Source organism: Centroberyx affinis, unplaced genomic scaffold, assembly GCF_046629955.1.
Source record: "Centroberyx affinis isolate AG114_WGS23_722 - 3 ecotype Tasmania unplaced genomic scaffold, CSIRO-AGI_Caff_v1 ptg001608l_1, whole genome shotgun sequence".
NCBI classification, from domain to species: domain Eukaryota; kingdom Metazoa; phylum Chordata; class Actinopteri; order Beryciformes; family Berycidae; genus Centroberyx; species Centroberyx affinis.
In genome coordinates this window covers 24258-40829 of record NW_027280052.1, presented here as the reverse complement: position 1 = coordinate 40829, position 16572 = coordinate 24258, and the positions used below count along the sequence as shown (strand labels likewise).

At 39.4% G+C, this 16572-nt stretch overlaps 1 protein-coding gene across 2 annotated transcripts; it reads left to right on the top strand.

Moving 5' to 3' along the window:
- Positions 1 to 383: 383 nt before the first annotated feature.
- On the top strand, positions 384 to 5344 carry LOC139651235 (uncharacterized protein PF3D7_1120000-like). Of its 2 annotated transcripts, none has more exons than XM_071528078.1 (9): positions 384 to 480; positions 1550 to 1592; positions 2251 to 2328; positions 2482 to 2529; positions 3289 to 3336; positions 3456 to 3636; positions 4690 to 4791; positions 4873 to 4950; positions 5098 to 5344. In XM_071528078.1, the coding sequence occupies exons 1-9, from the start codon at positions 471 to 473 to the stop codon at positions 5284 to 5286; spliced, it is 777 nt and encodes a 258-aa protein (XP_071384179.1). In that variant the 5' UTR covers positions 384 to 470; the 3' UTR covers positions 5287 to 5344. The 2 variants fall into 2 exon arrangements, with proteins under 2 accessions (XP_071384179.1, XP_071384180.1); XM_071528079.1 differs by having other exon boundaries at positions 390 to 480; positions 1550 to 1597.
- Positions 5345 to 16572: the final 11228 nt, after the last annotated feature.

The window sequence follows — 16572 nt, the reverse complement described above, 5'->3', positions numbered from 1 at the left end:
AGAGAGTCTAGTAGGTAGACAACAGGTCATACCAAGGCAGGTTACAAAAAAAACAGGAAACAGACATCGGGAACAACTCACTAGGACGAACTGGCAAAGACTAACAAAAACACAAGGTATATATACACACAGCAAACTAAATGGTAAGTGGAGACAGGTGTGCAGAGATGGGCTGGCAGAGGAGGCGGAGACAAGGTGGAACAGGTAACCAATCAATGGAGCTGAAGCAGGAGGAGCTGAAAGTACGGGAACTGAACAGACACACAGAGCAGAACACAAGACAGGCAAAAGGCAACACAAAATAAACTGAATATGGCTCTAAACATGGAATAAATGAAAAAGATCAATGGACCTTGGCTGGATTCCTGATACATGCTGCTTGATAACATTTTTGTTCTGCCCCTTTTGCAGATATAACTCAAAATCTGATGAATACTCATCAGTAAACGATTTCTGGAGGGAGCAACACCATGTCCAAAGGTTTGTTTATCAGCATTTTTATTCACACGTCACAGTTTGAACTTGTGTCTTGACACACAGACTGCAGCCTTCTTCACTGAGTTGCTGATTGTGATGAAATTATGGTGCACAGGAAAATGTTCAAAGAGCGTCTGTAAAATACTTAGCTAAGGAGAAATGATGAACTTCATAGACATAGACTTATAATTTCATTGCTGAATGCAATGCAACATGAGAGAGAGATTCTGTATTAGTGTACTACAGGTAAGTACGGAGCCCAGGAGTGGCCATGGGGAGAAAAATAATTTGTCGTGGCCACGATTTACTGTAACGTGCGCGCGATATGCAATTCGTTCCCTCGATTTCCTCTTTACGTGCGCACGAATTGCCAAAACGTGCCTCGAAATTGTGATATTGTGCTCTCGATATATAAATACATGCACTCTTGACGACGAGCTTATAAAGAGTCAGTCACATATTGGTGATCATGTTTAAATGTGGCCTGTCCTGGGTGTGTTGCAGCACCTGATTGTGTTTACATGGCCTGAAGGTTAAGTGGCTAAATATATTGCAATATCTGGGGGATTTGCCTATTCAGTGTAAACAGACAATGGATATTAACATACCAAATCCTTACTAGGCCTATCTGCAATACCTAAAAGGTTCCTTTTAAGTTGCATTTTTCCTAAACTGCACAGTTTAACGAAATCGAGGGAACGAATTGTATCTCGTGTGCACGAATGAACTAAAACGTGCGCACGTTACAGTAAATCATGGACTCCATATAACTTTTTTTCTCTCCCAATGCCCGCTCCTGGGCTCCTTTGTCAATTCAAAATGCATATACCCTGATTTACACAGCCAAATCTCTAAGAGAGATGCATGTGTCACATCAAGTTGCCATCAGTGTCAACAAAATGCACTAGAACATAAAAAAGTGGGTTTCTGATAATACTGTATTCCTTTTATGGAATTGACAGAGATAATCCAAAAAACATCCCATGAACTACATACATTTATGGCATTAAAGTTATGAATTGCAGTGAATCTGGTTTAACCAAAATAACCATTTAAGATTCTTTTAACACAGTATGGCTGAAATGGAAGAACATTACGAGGAGAAACTTAAGGAGGTGAGGTAAATATTTTTCTGATATAGGCAATGAATTCAAGTTAGTTTCCCATAGTTTCCTTGGTAACACTATTTGTAAAGGCTTTACATAATGTATTCATAACAGGCATGTAACGTGTTAAGGATTACATGTTTAGACTTCTGTCACATGTTTCTTTAATGCACAATGGATTTGAGAAAAGGGTCCTCATTGCAATACGTTATTGATTTTTTAAACTTGTTTATTTAACCTTTATATACCCAGGTTTGGTTGGCTGAACACAGACGCTCTTCTGCAGCAACGCCCTGCTCCACATTAACAATTACAAACAATCACATAGTTTCAAAAGCATTAACAATACACATGTTTATAGACACAAACACCAAAGTCATCAAAAGTAGCAAGAAAAAAAAAAATATAGCAGTATTAAACAGCAAGAGAATAAAATAAATCTAATATAGTGGGTTTCTTTCACAGACAGTGATGGAGCCTAGTTGATGACAAAATCTTTTGTGAATGTGGAACTCCACTGGGAAATCCTGAAACTTTGCCTCTGAAGTTGCCCCAATATGTTTCATTCCTGAATAATCAATCAACCACAAGCAGTAAAACTTGGCACAGAACAAATCATAGAAACAGACATCTTATACTGACTACAATTTCCATTTCCTTTACACAGCCAAAGCTCCAAGAGAGATGCATGTGGCACACCAAGTTGCCATCAGTGTCAACAAAATGCACTAGAACATAAAAAAAGGTGGGTTTCTGATAATACTGTATTCATTTTATGGAACAGACAGAGATAATCCAAAAAACATACCATGAACTACATACATTTATGGCATTAAAGTTATGAATTACAGTGAATCTGGTTCAACCAAAATAACCATTTAAGATTCTTTTAACACAGTATGGCTGAAATGGATGAACATTACAAGGAGAAACTTAAGGAGGCGAGGTAAATATTTTTCTGAACTTCTTTTAATGGCAATTTTAAATATCACAATGAAATAGGTTATGAATTCAAATTAGCTTGACATAGTTGCCTTGGTGACACTATTTGTAAAGGGTTTACATAATGTAACAGGCATGTAACATGTTAAGGATTACACGTTTAGACTTCTATCACATGTTTATTTAATGTACTGGATTTGAGAAAAGGTCCTACAAAGCAATGCGTTATTGATTTTTTAAAACTTATTTATTTAACCATTACAAACCTGGTTTGCTGAACACAGACACTCTTCTCCAGCAACACCCTGCTCCACATTAACAATTACAAGCACTCACATAGTTTCAAAGGCATTAACAATACACATGTTTATAGACACAAACACCGAAGTCATCAAAACCTTTTAAATATTTTCAATTTTAAATAGATGCTGTTTCCATTGACTTTAAAATAGTGACTAGTTTCTGAAGCTTGAGCTCCCTCTACAGGTTGTTCCAAGTAGAGGTGCAGAGAATTCAAGAGATAAATTCCTTATAAACCCTCAATAAATAAATAGCAATTAAAGGATAAAAGGACAGTTTGAGGCCACCATTAAGATGTGAACTATGGATTGGATACATAAAAAATACTGTTAGTAAATTGAAAAAATATAATCCTGTTACATGAATGTGTTACATCTTGTTACAAACTTTAATTCAATTATTTATTTCTGAACTTGTTGAATAAAAACATGAGACATTTCCACGCTACATTTTATCCCTACAGATCCGCCCTGAAAGAATCTGAGGAAGAATTTAAATCATTCAAAGACAGGTACCTGCAGCATGTTGAAACAAGAAATTGCAATTTGCTTTATATAGTGTTGCCTCGGGAAACTCAAGCATGTAAATAAAGTAGGAGAAATCTCATTGTGTTCGTCTCTCCTTGCATAGAGTGGCAAGTGAAATGTCTCTTTCAATAAAGACAGGAGACTCTGAGAACATGAACAACCCAGTGAGTAAAACTCGACTGAAAGAGATGTACGACCAGCTCAGAATCATACAGTGGCCTAAAATCAAAGGCCAATTGAAATCAAAGGATGACAACATACAGTCGGCCAAACGTTTGATTCAGGTACGGTGCAGTCTGGTGATGCTGTTTGGGAAACTACATTGAACTGAGATAACTCAGTAGTTCACTTATTCAATTCCTGATCAGAGTCATAAACCTTGTAATAAACCTGGGGCCGGATTCACAAAACCCTCTTAAGAAAAAAAGTGCCATTTTTTTCTTAACTTTAGTCTTAAGGAAAAAAAAATAGGAAAAAATGCTATTCTCAAAAACAGTTCTTATCTATTTTCTTAACTTTCTTCTTATGTTTCTTCCTAAGAAAAGACTTAGGAATAAATGGTATTCTTGAAATGAAAGTTCTCAAATTTGTTCTTGATTTTTTTTTTTTACTTTAAGACAGCTGTCTTAAAAAAGCCTCTAATATCATATATTTAAACACATTTTAGACAAGTAGGTTATAGTTCAAAGTCTTCACAGGTTCCCCTACACCTAACATTAAGATGAACATTTATTGTAAAGCTTTATTTGGTGTAGGGCCAGGTAGGCCTCTGTCTCATGTTTATTGAAAATAAGCTGCAAATTTTACAGTTACCAACAGCAACAAATGTTTAAATCTTTTCATATACTTCATCAGTAGTTGCCTCCTCACCTTGTCTCCTAGCCTCCTAGCCTTGTCTCCTAGCCTCAATGGCAGTAAGCCTAAAGTTTATTAACCAGAATTAATTCAGGCCCTATTCTGAGAAGTTCTTAAGTTGGAGAATTAAAGATATTCGTAAGAAATGAGACTGTTACTAAGAAAATATTGAGGAATTGCACTTAAGAGCCTTCTTAAGAACTTCCTAAATTTTTCTCTTATGTCATTTCTTAAGATCTATCTTAAGAACACATTGGTGAATCCGGCCCCTGCTCTTGTTGTTCAGTTTGTTTATCTTTTTGTTTTGTTTTGAGAAGCTTATTGGCTCCTTGTTTTGTTTCATTTTTATTTTTTTTTATTATTTTTTTTTATCTGTTTTTTAAATTAGTAATTTATTACTAATTTTATTACTGTGTCCTCATTAATGCATTTCTTTATCACTGAAATAAAGCAAAACTAAACTAAACTATTCATATTCATAGTGCATGTTTGAGGATGCAAGAGAGCAAATGGAGAAAAAGAAGAAGCACATAGAGGAAATGTTTGACCTGAACAAGCACAGCAGAGGATCAACACCTCAGAAGGTACTGTAGGGCCACTGGTGAAAACTGACACATTTAAGCTTGTGTTACTATGCTTTTGTCAGCATTCTTCCTTTCTTACAGGTTAAAGAGTACAAACTGTCAACAGTTCAAAATCTTCAAATGGCTCTGTATTACAGCAGAAAGGAAGATATTGTTAAGGTATGTCTGATGTATGTCAGTGTTTTGTACACCGAAAAAGTTCAGAAATTTGTGGACCAAATGGACAAATGGGAATGGGAAACTTAGCTTTAATTTGCTAGACTCAACATGTAAAACTTAGCAATTTCTCACCTTCTAATTTTGCAGACTCCTTTCCTGGAACACAAAGCACATCTCGCTGCTGAATGCTACTGGTTGGGTTGTTTGATGGCTTTAAACAATCCTCCTCTTCAGCCCGACTGGGAGAAGCACGTTCCTGGGCTGGACGCTTGGGATATTTTCCCCTCCGACATCAAATGTGTTTCTGACATGGAGAATGAGCCAGTGGAGCAATGAAGTAAAGAATCTGTCTGGTTTTGATGAGGAGAACCAAGCTGATCAGTGTTGATGCTCAGGTGTCATGAATCATGAATTATACTATTTAGCGAAACCTGCAAAGGTTTTGTTTTCATTTCTGTTTTGATCAAGCTTTCATTTGTACAGTGCTGCATTATAGTAAACTTTTTAACAACTTATTTGCTTCATTAATTTGAAATCAGGCATTCTGTATAGTTCTAATTTGAGGTATTTTAAATCTTAATATGTTTCAGATTATTATTTTGTATGAAGGGATACTTAATGTCTCATCAATTATTGTTGTATTATTGTATCTTATTAAAGTTGAGTTATGGTAATGACAGTTGGTGGGTGTAATATTACTACTGCTACTACTATGGAAGACACTGGCACTATACTGCTACTAGTACTACTACTGCCACTGCTACTTGCTACTACAACTTAAAGTTACAAAGTGCTGTAAAATAAAAGCAACCAAGCACAAGTGTCTCTCTGCACCATCAGTGTTATTGGAGAAGTACCATCAGTCACACAAACTCGGTGATAAATGCCTGATTTAATGACACAAACCTACATTTATTATCAACTTCAGACAAACCTAGAACAGTCTGTAGCTTGAATTCATGGAGCCAAACAGGACAATATGAACTTATGTGAAGCTGAACAAATTAAATTAGTTTTTCACAGTTTCACTCTTTTTGGGTTAATGTGATAAATTACTCAGTGTAAGCTAATTACACTTACACTGTATGTTCCATATGTATGTGTATGTTTATGTGTGTGTACATATATACACACATATGTGTATACGTGTATGCATGTACACGATTTGCTCATTTATTAATTTAATCTATCTGTTTGTTTACTTCATCTATGATCCCTAGGGTGGGTTTCAGGGTGGTGGGGGGGGGTTGGTGTTCGTGCTTTTCCTATATGTGTATGCATGTATCTATGACTCTGCATTATACCTGTCTGTAATTTGATAAAAATAATTAAAAAGTTGATCACAAAAAAGACTTAAGACATATCTCTTCAGGAAGACTCTTTCTACTCTTTTAATTTATTCATTGAACCTGGAAATGTGACATTAAAGAAATATCAACTTTGGGTTGTTATCAATTTCAGACATATCTCACATCTCACACAGCGTTTGGGATATATAGCGATTTTTCAGACCAGCGGCTGAAAACTGGAGTGTGGTATTATTCAAAAGTCTTCAGATGTGACAGATGTAATCCACAAGGGGGCATGTGAAGTCAGGCTAAAGCGCGCATCCCCACAGTCTGTGGCTTCATTATGATACATATTACTATATATATAATTATTGTTCATTAATATTGTAATTTTAGACAGTTTTACTGATGTGCAAGAGGAATTCCCCGCCCCTAACATGTTTTCACTTAGACAATCAGGTTTCTGTAAGTTTGAACAGCTTGTGCAGGATCTTCCTTCCTGCATTACTGTTGGTTAGCATGAGCAGCGACAGCCACCATGGCTGAACAGACAATAATAACAACAATAATAATAATAATAACTTAGATTTATATAGCGCCTTTCAAGAGACCCAAGGATGCTTTACACAGTGAGACAGACAAAACAAATAAAACAAGAACAGAAAATAATAATAGCAATAATTGCCGGGGATGAGAGAGTTAACTGGAGGCCATAGGCCTTGGTGAACAGGTGGGTTTTCAGGATTTTTTTAAAAGTGTCCAAAGACGGGGCGTTGCGGATCTCTGCCAGGAGAGAGTTCCAGAGGGGGGGGGGGACTGCCACACTGAAGGCTCTGTCCCCAAAAGATCGCAGGCTGGTGTGGGGGGTGGAGAGCAGACCCGTGTCTGAGGACCGCAGGTTTCCGGGACGGGGTACGGGGGCGGAGGAGGTCAGATAGGTACTGGGGGGGCGAGGGCATGGAGGGATTTGTAGGTGAGGAAGAGGATTTTGTAGGAGATGCGGGACTTGACCTACATCCAGAAACTCAAACTGCATCAACAGAAACACCAAGCTCCGCCCACACTGTTTGATTGACAGGTGATCTCTGGGAAGTGCAGTGCAGAAACACCACAGCAATGAGCGCTGAGCAACAAAGATGGAGACTAAATAAAAAAAAACAGAATCTTGCGGATTACCACTTTAGATATAATGTAAAATCCCCTAATTCTAAACCCTAATACCAATAAGTATCAACTATTTAGCATTAGGCCTACAGAGGACGGTGTCAAAAGTTTTCGGCTACCATTGTTGATCCTTCACTACAATGTGGATCTGCAGGTCTGGTCACCCAGGATGACCTGCCTGTTCATGACCTCCCCACCCAGTCAGGACTGCACACTCACTCCTTATCTCTAGATGTGAGTTGAACAGGAATCATCTGATCTGACTCTTATCTTTCATATATACGTATATATATATTTTTAAAAATCTGCCTCTGCTTTTATTTCTTGACCTTGCTCTTCTCTGTTTGGCATATGTATTCCAGATGCACGGGAATATTTACGTTTATTTTCTACCTTTGCTCCCTAGCTCTCATTTCATTACCCTTTTATTTATTATATCTATTGAATGTATTGACTATTTGTTACATCTACTGTCTGGGCCCTGTGGCTTTGTAGCTCACACTCCTTTCTACTGGCTGATTGTACTGTTGCACTCATCGTAGATTGCCCTGGATAAACGCTTACAATATGCACTAAAATACAAAATATAAGGGACTCTTTTCATGAGGTACATAAATCCAGGTAAAAGACATGATGCCCTTATTGATTTCCGTTATTAAGTCTATGACACACACACACACACACACACAAACACAGTGCAGATTACTGGAAATGTAGAAACCAAAACCTACACTGCAAAAAGTGGCAATCTTAACAGGTCAACAAGTTAAATATGACTTTGTACTGTCTTACAATCTTACTTTTCTTGAAGTAACTGATAATTTCTTCCAATGGTGAGGTATTTTCACTATAGTTTTCCAATGCAATAAATCCAATAAAAAAAACCTGTCACATCATCTTGAAACATGCAGATCAGAGCACTCATCTTGTTTTAATATAATATCACTTGAATAAAGAAAATTCTAGAAAAAGCAAGATTTTAAGATTGAATACATAAGCAACTTATTCAGATGGACATTTTGTACAGTGTAGCAACGCCTACAGGAAATAAAACAAAATAGAAGAAAGCTATATGAAAAATAAATCATGGTTAATAACACACGTATTTGTTTCCAGTAAAGAAAATGTCTTAGTGTTGCACTTGGGCAAACGACAATAAAAGAGTGCTATTCTGAGAAGGATACACAGATTGGAAGCCATAATGTAAAATAAAGCTCACTTCACTGTAGAGCTCCAAGTCGATACTGCGGTGGTTGCTGTCAGGAAGTGTGGGCGACTTCTGGCACCAGGCGAAATATTTCACACTGCAAAAACCATACAATCCGACTTCATGTTATTATGCTGCTATCTGGGGCAGCGTCATGTCACACAGGCTGTGTTCCACCAGCTGGAATAAGAGTAAGACTTCCGGTGCAATTTTTTCAGAAAAGAGCGTAATTTCTAGAAATCCAAAATAAAAAAAAATAAAAAAATAAACGTCTTTTTGCACACAAAAAACAAAAACAAATAAGTAAGCAACAAAATGCAACTATACAATCTGTACAACATTTTTCCATGATACGAATTGTTGTAATCATTTAGTTGAAGGTTCCCCACTACATTTAAACAGAGACTTGGCATTTTTGGACTTCTGTCATGTCCTCTGCCTCCTAGTCTCTCTCTCTTTGTGTGTGTGGTCTGATTACAGAGCTGGAGTCAGGTGTGCGGAGTCAGGAGCCGGCCTGCTCAAGCTGCAACTCATCACCAATCATCCCTCTACTTCATAAGCCCGGCTCAAACCTCCAGACTCCGCCAGATTGTCGACTCAGTTCACGCTGTTAGTCACTTTCAAGCCATTTAGCCTGTTTGCAGTTCCGTCCTGCATTTTTGCCGTGACTCACTTTTGCCTCTGTGTTCAGATCCTGTCCTGACTCCTGCTGCCTGCTCCAGCTCTGGAAGACTGCACCCAACTACGCCCCTGGGCAGAAGATATGGCTTCTTGCTAAGGATCTGCCCCTCAAGGTTGAATCTAAAAAACTCTCCCCTCGTTTTGTTGGCCCTTATGAGATTGAGTCTGTCATTAACCCCTGTGCTGTCCGGCTGAAGCTCCCTGCCTCTTTTCGTATCCATCCTACATTCCATGTGTCCCAACTCAAGCCTGTCCAGTCCAGCCCCCTCTCCCCCCCCCCCCCACAGCCGCTCCCCCTCCTCCTCAGATGGTGGATGACCATCCGGCGTACACCGTCCGGCGCATCCTAGACGTCCGCCGCCAGGGCCGGGGGTTCCAGTACCTCGTCGACTGGGAGGGGTACGGTCCTGAGGAGCGCTGTTGGGTCCCTCGGCGCAACATCTTGGACCCCACGCTCATCAGGGATTTCAATCGGCAGCGTCCTGACCGGGCCAGATGTGCACCAGGTGGTGCCCGTAGAGGGGGGGGGGGTACTGTCATGTCCTCTGCCTCCTAGTCTCTCTCTTTGTGTGTGTGGTCTTATTAGAGCTGGAGTCAGGAGCCGGCCTGCTCAAGCTACAACTCATCACCAATTATCCCTCTACTTCATAAGCCCGGCTCAAACCTCCAGACTCCGCCAGATTGTCGACTCAGTTCACGCTGTTAGTCACTTTCAAGCCATTTAGCCTGTTTGCAGTTCCGTCCTGCATTTTTGCCGTGACTCACTTTTGCCTCTGTGTTCAGATCCTGTCCTGACTCCTGCCGCCTGCTCCAGCTCTGGAAGACTCAGTCCTTCATCCAGCCTGCCCTCTCTCCAGCCAGCTGTCAAGCCCGGACTCCTCCACTCCCCAGGCCAGTTATCAAGCCCGGACTCCTCCATTCTCCAGACCAGCCTCGTCCTCCCCCTCCACAGTCCGCCCAGCCTGGCCTCCCCTTTCCTTCCTCCACGCCCCCTTACCCGACCCTCCATTAAACCCTTGTCTGAACTGTCCTGCTGCCTCCTCGTGTTGTCTCTGCCTTAAGAGTCCGCCAACCTCAAACCCGTGACAACTACATAGGCTGCACAGATTTAACACTACACAGGTCACCTTTCATTGTATGTGCACAAGTTCTATGTCAAAACACTCCTACAGACCTGTACTTTCACTATAACATTTAGGTCCAGCCACACTAACACTGTGACATTTGTAAAATAAAGTAGCCTATCTAAGACACACATTCGAATTTGTGCACTTACAATCAAAGGTAAACACAGGGAGTGTCCAATTTAGTCAGAAAATGTCTGGCCTATATGCAGCGTTTAAAGTCAAACATTAATATGGGTGCTCACTTATTGAATTTGACGATTAAATACAAAGTAATTGGTTTAAATCAGTCAAATCAAATCATTTGTATGTTTAAAATCTCGCGCTTTTATTTTGAAGGCTAAACACCCAAACCGGAAGTGTTATTTTCTGTTAATTCGAACCAGCGGAACCTGCTGCGGTAGGGCTGAGGCAGTCAGTGGCTGTCTTCCTGGTTCAGAGCTGAACAGAAACACCCACTTTGACACATGGGAAGCAATATTTACATCTCAGAGCGTGCTGCCCTCCTCTGGATAAACGGATAAACTGAAAAGATGTTTCTGAAAAGAAACAAGAAAAGATCCAGCTTCAGTAAACCTGAACTAGCATGCTGTCGGGGCGACAGCAAGGGTATATCCCTGAAATTCCCCAATCCTCGAAGGCCCCATTAAGTCAAATGTAATAAAAAGCCATTCAATAATCACACAATAAGTCTCCAGGGCTAATCTTCCCAATTATATTGGTTGTATGTCCCAACTATTTTTATTTTTCCAAATTTTTTTCCTTCTGGGCTAATCTAAAGTTAATATAGTATTATACTCCTAAACACTCCAGAATGAATGGATATGATCCTCTAGGGATTGTCTCCCCAATAATAAAGGGTATGTACCTTAACTATTTTTTTAACACTTAATAATAAATTTAACTAATTAAATATAGGCGATGACTGGGTTCATGCAAGTACAGCAGCCAGAGCTGAAACGTGGAAGTTTGCATTAAGATTACTGTCAGTTTTGTCATGTCAGGCCCCATGCTATCAAGTTCTGATACTGAAGAATGTAATAGCAAGTTAAAAGGTGTCAATATCCAACATCGTATTGGCTTACTGTGTCTGGCTGTACACTCAAAATGCTGCTGTTGGACAAAATCTGGGCGGATCTGTATGGAAATTGGTGTGCATGTTCCACATAAAGGTTGGAACATGATTGCCCAGTTTCATAGGTGAAATTCATTGGTGAAATTCTGTCTGAGTTAAGACAAAACGTCATAGGCCACGCCCACTTTCACTAATGACGACCAAACTTCAGATTTTGACTAGGACATGGAGCATGTGTAGCGAATTTCGTGCATTTTCACCTATTGTATTAGAAGATACAGTTTTCTGGCCTTTGTGGCGCTCCCTATTGGTCAATATTTGAATGGCTTTGCACACATGTTCATTCATTATAGGTGAACATGTTGTCCAAGTTTCATGATGATTGGACCATCTATCACAAACTTATAACAATTTAGCTTATAGGCCACGCCCCTTCACAACTTTAAGAGTTAATATCTTCAAAACTACAGTAGATATCAACAATCTATGAACAAAATTGAAAGAGTGTAGGACCATAGACGCTACTGACCAATTTTGGTGGTAATCGGTCAAACGGTGTAGGAGGAGATAGTTCGGTGGACATTTGTACCAAGTTTCATGTAAATCGGACAAACGGTGTGGGAGATACAGCCTTTTAAACCTTTTATTTTTGACCTTTAATTATAGCGCCACCATCAGGCCGATTATAATCATAAACACATCAAAATCAAAAGAGTTCTTCCTCTAGGGCTCATCAATGTCCATACCAAATTTTAAAAGATTCTTATAAAAATTGTTCAAGTTATCGCGTTCACACAAAGGATCTGTGGCAGACGAGATGGCGGACGTGGCGGCGGGTGGGGTGAACCCATAATATCCCCGAAACTGATTTCGGGGACATAATAATTACCATATAATCATCCTTTATCTCTGCTTCTTTGTGTGTAACAAGTATTGATCTCTTAATTGATAAAAATGAACTCAAACACAAAACTCATTATTGACCGTATTAATCATTGATTACAGTGGGACTTGTATAAGACCTATCTTTAAGGGTGGAGATGCTACATCAAGCTGCCTCATCCTGAAAAGGCAGAAGATGTGGATTGTTTTGGTTCAAATAAGCCTTATTTCTTAACGTGCACCAGGGGGAGCTAGGTAATAAGCAGTGAAACTGTGGGACTCTCTGATCAGTGACGTAATAAGCATGGACTCACCGATTGACTGAACTGATTGAATACAGGTGGGACTGATTGCGAGCGCGGGAGAGACTCTTAAGCAGACAAAAGACTGAGCAGAGGTCGCATTTAGGGGGAGCGTCTTGCTGCTGCGGTTCGGCACTCTTTTGGGAGGGAGGGTGTCATTCGCAGTTATTTAGGACTACCGGCGATGAAGACAGGCAGAGTAGGGGGTTAGTTGTTCCTGTGTTAGGAGGGGAGGTCTGCTGCCTCCTGTAGAAAGTCAGGGCCAGGACTGTAGAAGAGTGCAGTAGCCGTCACCGGTCCCTGCCTTACTTCCTGCCGTCTGGCATGATACTGGCGCCCGACCGAATCCTGTCCACGCCGTCCAGCGAAGCCGTTTCCCCGGGGAGTTGGACGGCGTCTCAAGCTTAGACCCCAGGGGAGGGTCTCGCCAAGCGGGCGAGTTAAGTTTCGTGTTTTAAATATTGTGTATGTATATTTGTATGTATGTGTGTGTGTAGGTCGGCCTATTTGTGGTTTTAATAGCGTGGGGAGGGGGAACAGATGAGGGAGGGGCATGCCCATAGGCGGGACATTCAGATGGTTTCACTTTAAGCCGGTGGTAGTGGTGTATTGCAGTGCGTGTGCTGTGTTGCTTTGGTTGATAATTTGCAGTGCCTCCTGTTGAGAGGGTGTCAGCGTGCCGTGTTCGAGTGGTGTGCCTTAAGCTAGAGTCTAGCCCTGTGTGTAGTGGTTCTTCAACTTAGTGGAAGCCTTGACTGTCCTTAGTTGTTTGTAGCCCCCCTCACCTTTTATGAAGTTGCTTATATATATATATATATTTGTCTATGTGACGATTTAATAAAGATTGCTCTGTTTGTACTGTATACGCTTGCATCTGTGATTATTCAAAGGCTCTGGCATTAATAGCAGTATTCTGCTAAATAAGGACAAAACCTACATTCATTACAATACAAAAGTGAACTATATATCATTAGCATTATATATCACTACTACTATTCAGTAGTATTTAGGAGAATGATTTTGTGTTTATATGAAAGCTATACCCTGGTCATGGCATTTAACTTTTAAAACACAAAAGTAGGAGTTACTGCATGCTGTTTGACTTCATAGGGCAGCATATTTCACAAACCTTCAATAGGCAACATGTGGACCTCTATTTAACCTATGTAGCCTATTCTCTAATGCGCTCAGTGGAGTGTGTTTGGCAGCTCCCAGGCTGTGCAGAAATTGGTTTCCAGTCTAACCCTACTTTGTATTTTAGAAGAGTAATGCCACTTTTCTGGGAGTATTTTTAAAAGTAATTATTTCTACATTGGGTAGGATAGGCCTTTGATTTTTAAGTCCCACTCTAACCTTATTCACTATAACCCTGACAGGGAATTGATGAAGGCCTATCAACCTAGCTTGTGCTCGAGGCCAAGTTTTTTTTGTTTCTGGTTCTTTTTGTTTGGTTGAACGTGATGCCTCTGTGTCTTGTAAGCCCATATGGGCTGGGCACAATGTGGTGCATGACACATTAATTAATTAAGAATAAAAAAAAAAGAATAAAATCAAAATCATATACCACAGAGGTATGTTATAAGATCTTTGATTTGATCAATTTAAGATTGATCAAAATAAAATATACAACTGTATAGTGAAAGGCTAGCTGGCTGGCTTTGCAACTGTGATAGCTAATCTGTGTGTGAGAAAAAATACTTTTTTGCCGGTGAATATTGCAGTAACAGCTAGACTGAGCTAGCAGAGCTGTGTTTTGCATAAAAGGTTTGGAATTTATCAAGTTTGGCCAATGCTCTCTCTCTCTCCATGTAGAGTGAACCTCACTCAACCAATGTCCATATCACAATGTGTTTTTGTAACCGTAATGACTAATCTATGCTGACAAAAATTAAATTAGAATTTATTAATAAACATGCCCTCCTAAGATGGGGTGGTGGTGGCGGGTAAAAGTGACTGTGTAATTCAAGATCTTACAATTAACAATAAAATAAAATAAGGCCGTCCTATAAGGACTGAATGGCTGTGAGGAAAAATGACAAATGAAAAAGAAAATCAAATCTAAGTAGAACATACTTATGGCAGTGACCCTAATTCTTTATAATAATATAGTATATTATATTTTATGGGCAAACATGATGACTGTAAAAAGATGCTTCCCAGAAAACTTTGAACCCAGTCAAAGCAGGATAAATCCGGCCCTGCTTGTGCTCTCGAGCTGAATGTGGGGGAGTTACCACTGTTTCAACTTGGTTCTTGTCCTGCAGCTAGACACAGTAAATGAGAACCGTTAGAAAACTCATTCTACCATAATTAGTCAGCTACTTCACTCTTCTCATTCCCAAGCCCCCCTAAACTCTGTTGATAGTTTTACGCACAAGTCATTTTGGTCTGGGGAATTAACACCCAGAGTTGGGACTCAGAGGTTGTAAATGAGATATCCTGCCCTCTTTATTATCGGCTGAGCAAAACAGTTTCACTTATGTGCGGAGCTGAGGAGAGCTACACTGCGTTAACAGGAAGCTACTTCCTGTAACTTGTGGTTGACACACACAGGAGAAATAGAAAGAAAAGTATAAAAAAATGTTTTTTATACTCCAACAAAACCATCACAAATGTCTTCAAATGTAAATCAGGTTGACAGGTTCACAAAAATGTTTATATTTATCCTCTTTGTATTAACCTATCTACCATACACATTCAAAGTTCTGCTATAACTAGGCTAACCAGAGTGCTCCGCTACAATCTTCTAAAAAGCCCCGACAGTAATTTCTAACCCTTTTTATACTGTCCTGAAGTTAGCCACAAAAGTTATTTATTTGTTTTCTCCAAAATGTCACGTTAGCTTAGGTTAATCTACACATTAACAATGAACAATAAAATTACAATACAACATTTCTAAACAAAAACAACTATCAACACCAACAGCCATACTATCAAAGACCTTAACCAGGGTGCTGTCACTTGTCATATCTAACAACAGTTAACGTAGCCTAACAGAAACAATGTAACCTAACTAAATACGGTGCAGTTCTACGCAGACATTACAACTACATTAGTAAGGGTACACTACTAATAAGATGTGAGGTGCTTTGTGACTTTTACCCACCTGAAAGAATAAATGAAAAATATAAAGGATGAGTTGGCTGGCCCTCAGTGGCTAGATAACTGCCAACTGAAGAAGCAGTGCAAGCCCACCGCTTTTGGGACCTGAAAGTTGCCCACAGGCATCCTCGTGCCTTTCATACTCAAACAGAAATGTATACGAAAGTGTGTGCTAGATAATATACATACAACAAATAAACACCCACTAATACTCACTGTGTCACATTAACATAATAAAATAATGAATGCAGGTTACTTAACGCTGATTATAAAAAAAAAAAAAAACAGCTCATAGAAAGACTGCGTGCTCTTACTTTGAAATGTGGAAATGACGTCGTCAGCAGGCGATCATGTGCTATCCAAAAATGGCCGAGTGATACAAGTGGATTTTCGTTCAGACTGGCGGAAGGTTTGTCTCAAAACTCTGTGTAAAATGCAAATCCACAAGCGTAGAATTGAGATCCACAAATGCCTTTTCGATTCACAAATAAAAACTGGATTCACAAATGCCTGTTCGAAATCTGTAAATGTTAGGAAGATATTCACAAATGCTTTTCATTTATTTGTAAATTAATTTAATGTATTCACAAATATTTTTTTAGTTGTGGAATTTGTGTATTTGCAGATCCGTTTGCAAAATATTTTTGTGAGTTTACAAATCTTTTGTATTTGTGGAAGGTGTTTTATATTTACAGATTACACATTTACACATGGATTGTCGATCTGTTCACACAAATAATATTGAGACAAATCTATCTCCATAGATAACTAACAGCACTGTAGAAAAGTTAGCCAT

Excerpts from the sequence above, each read along its gene's own strand:
- LOC139651235 (XM_071528078.1), top strand. Across the intron at positions 2,530-3,288 it reads GAGAAACTTAAGGAGGCGAG|ATCCGCCCTGAAAGAATCTG; the intron begins GTAAATATTTTT and ends TTATCCCTACAG. Across the intron at positions 3,637-4,689 it reads CGGCCAAACGTTTGATTCAG|TGCATGTTTGAGGATGCAAG; the intron begins GTACGGTGCAGT and ends TCATATTCATAG.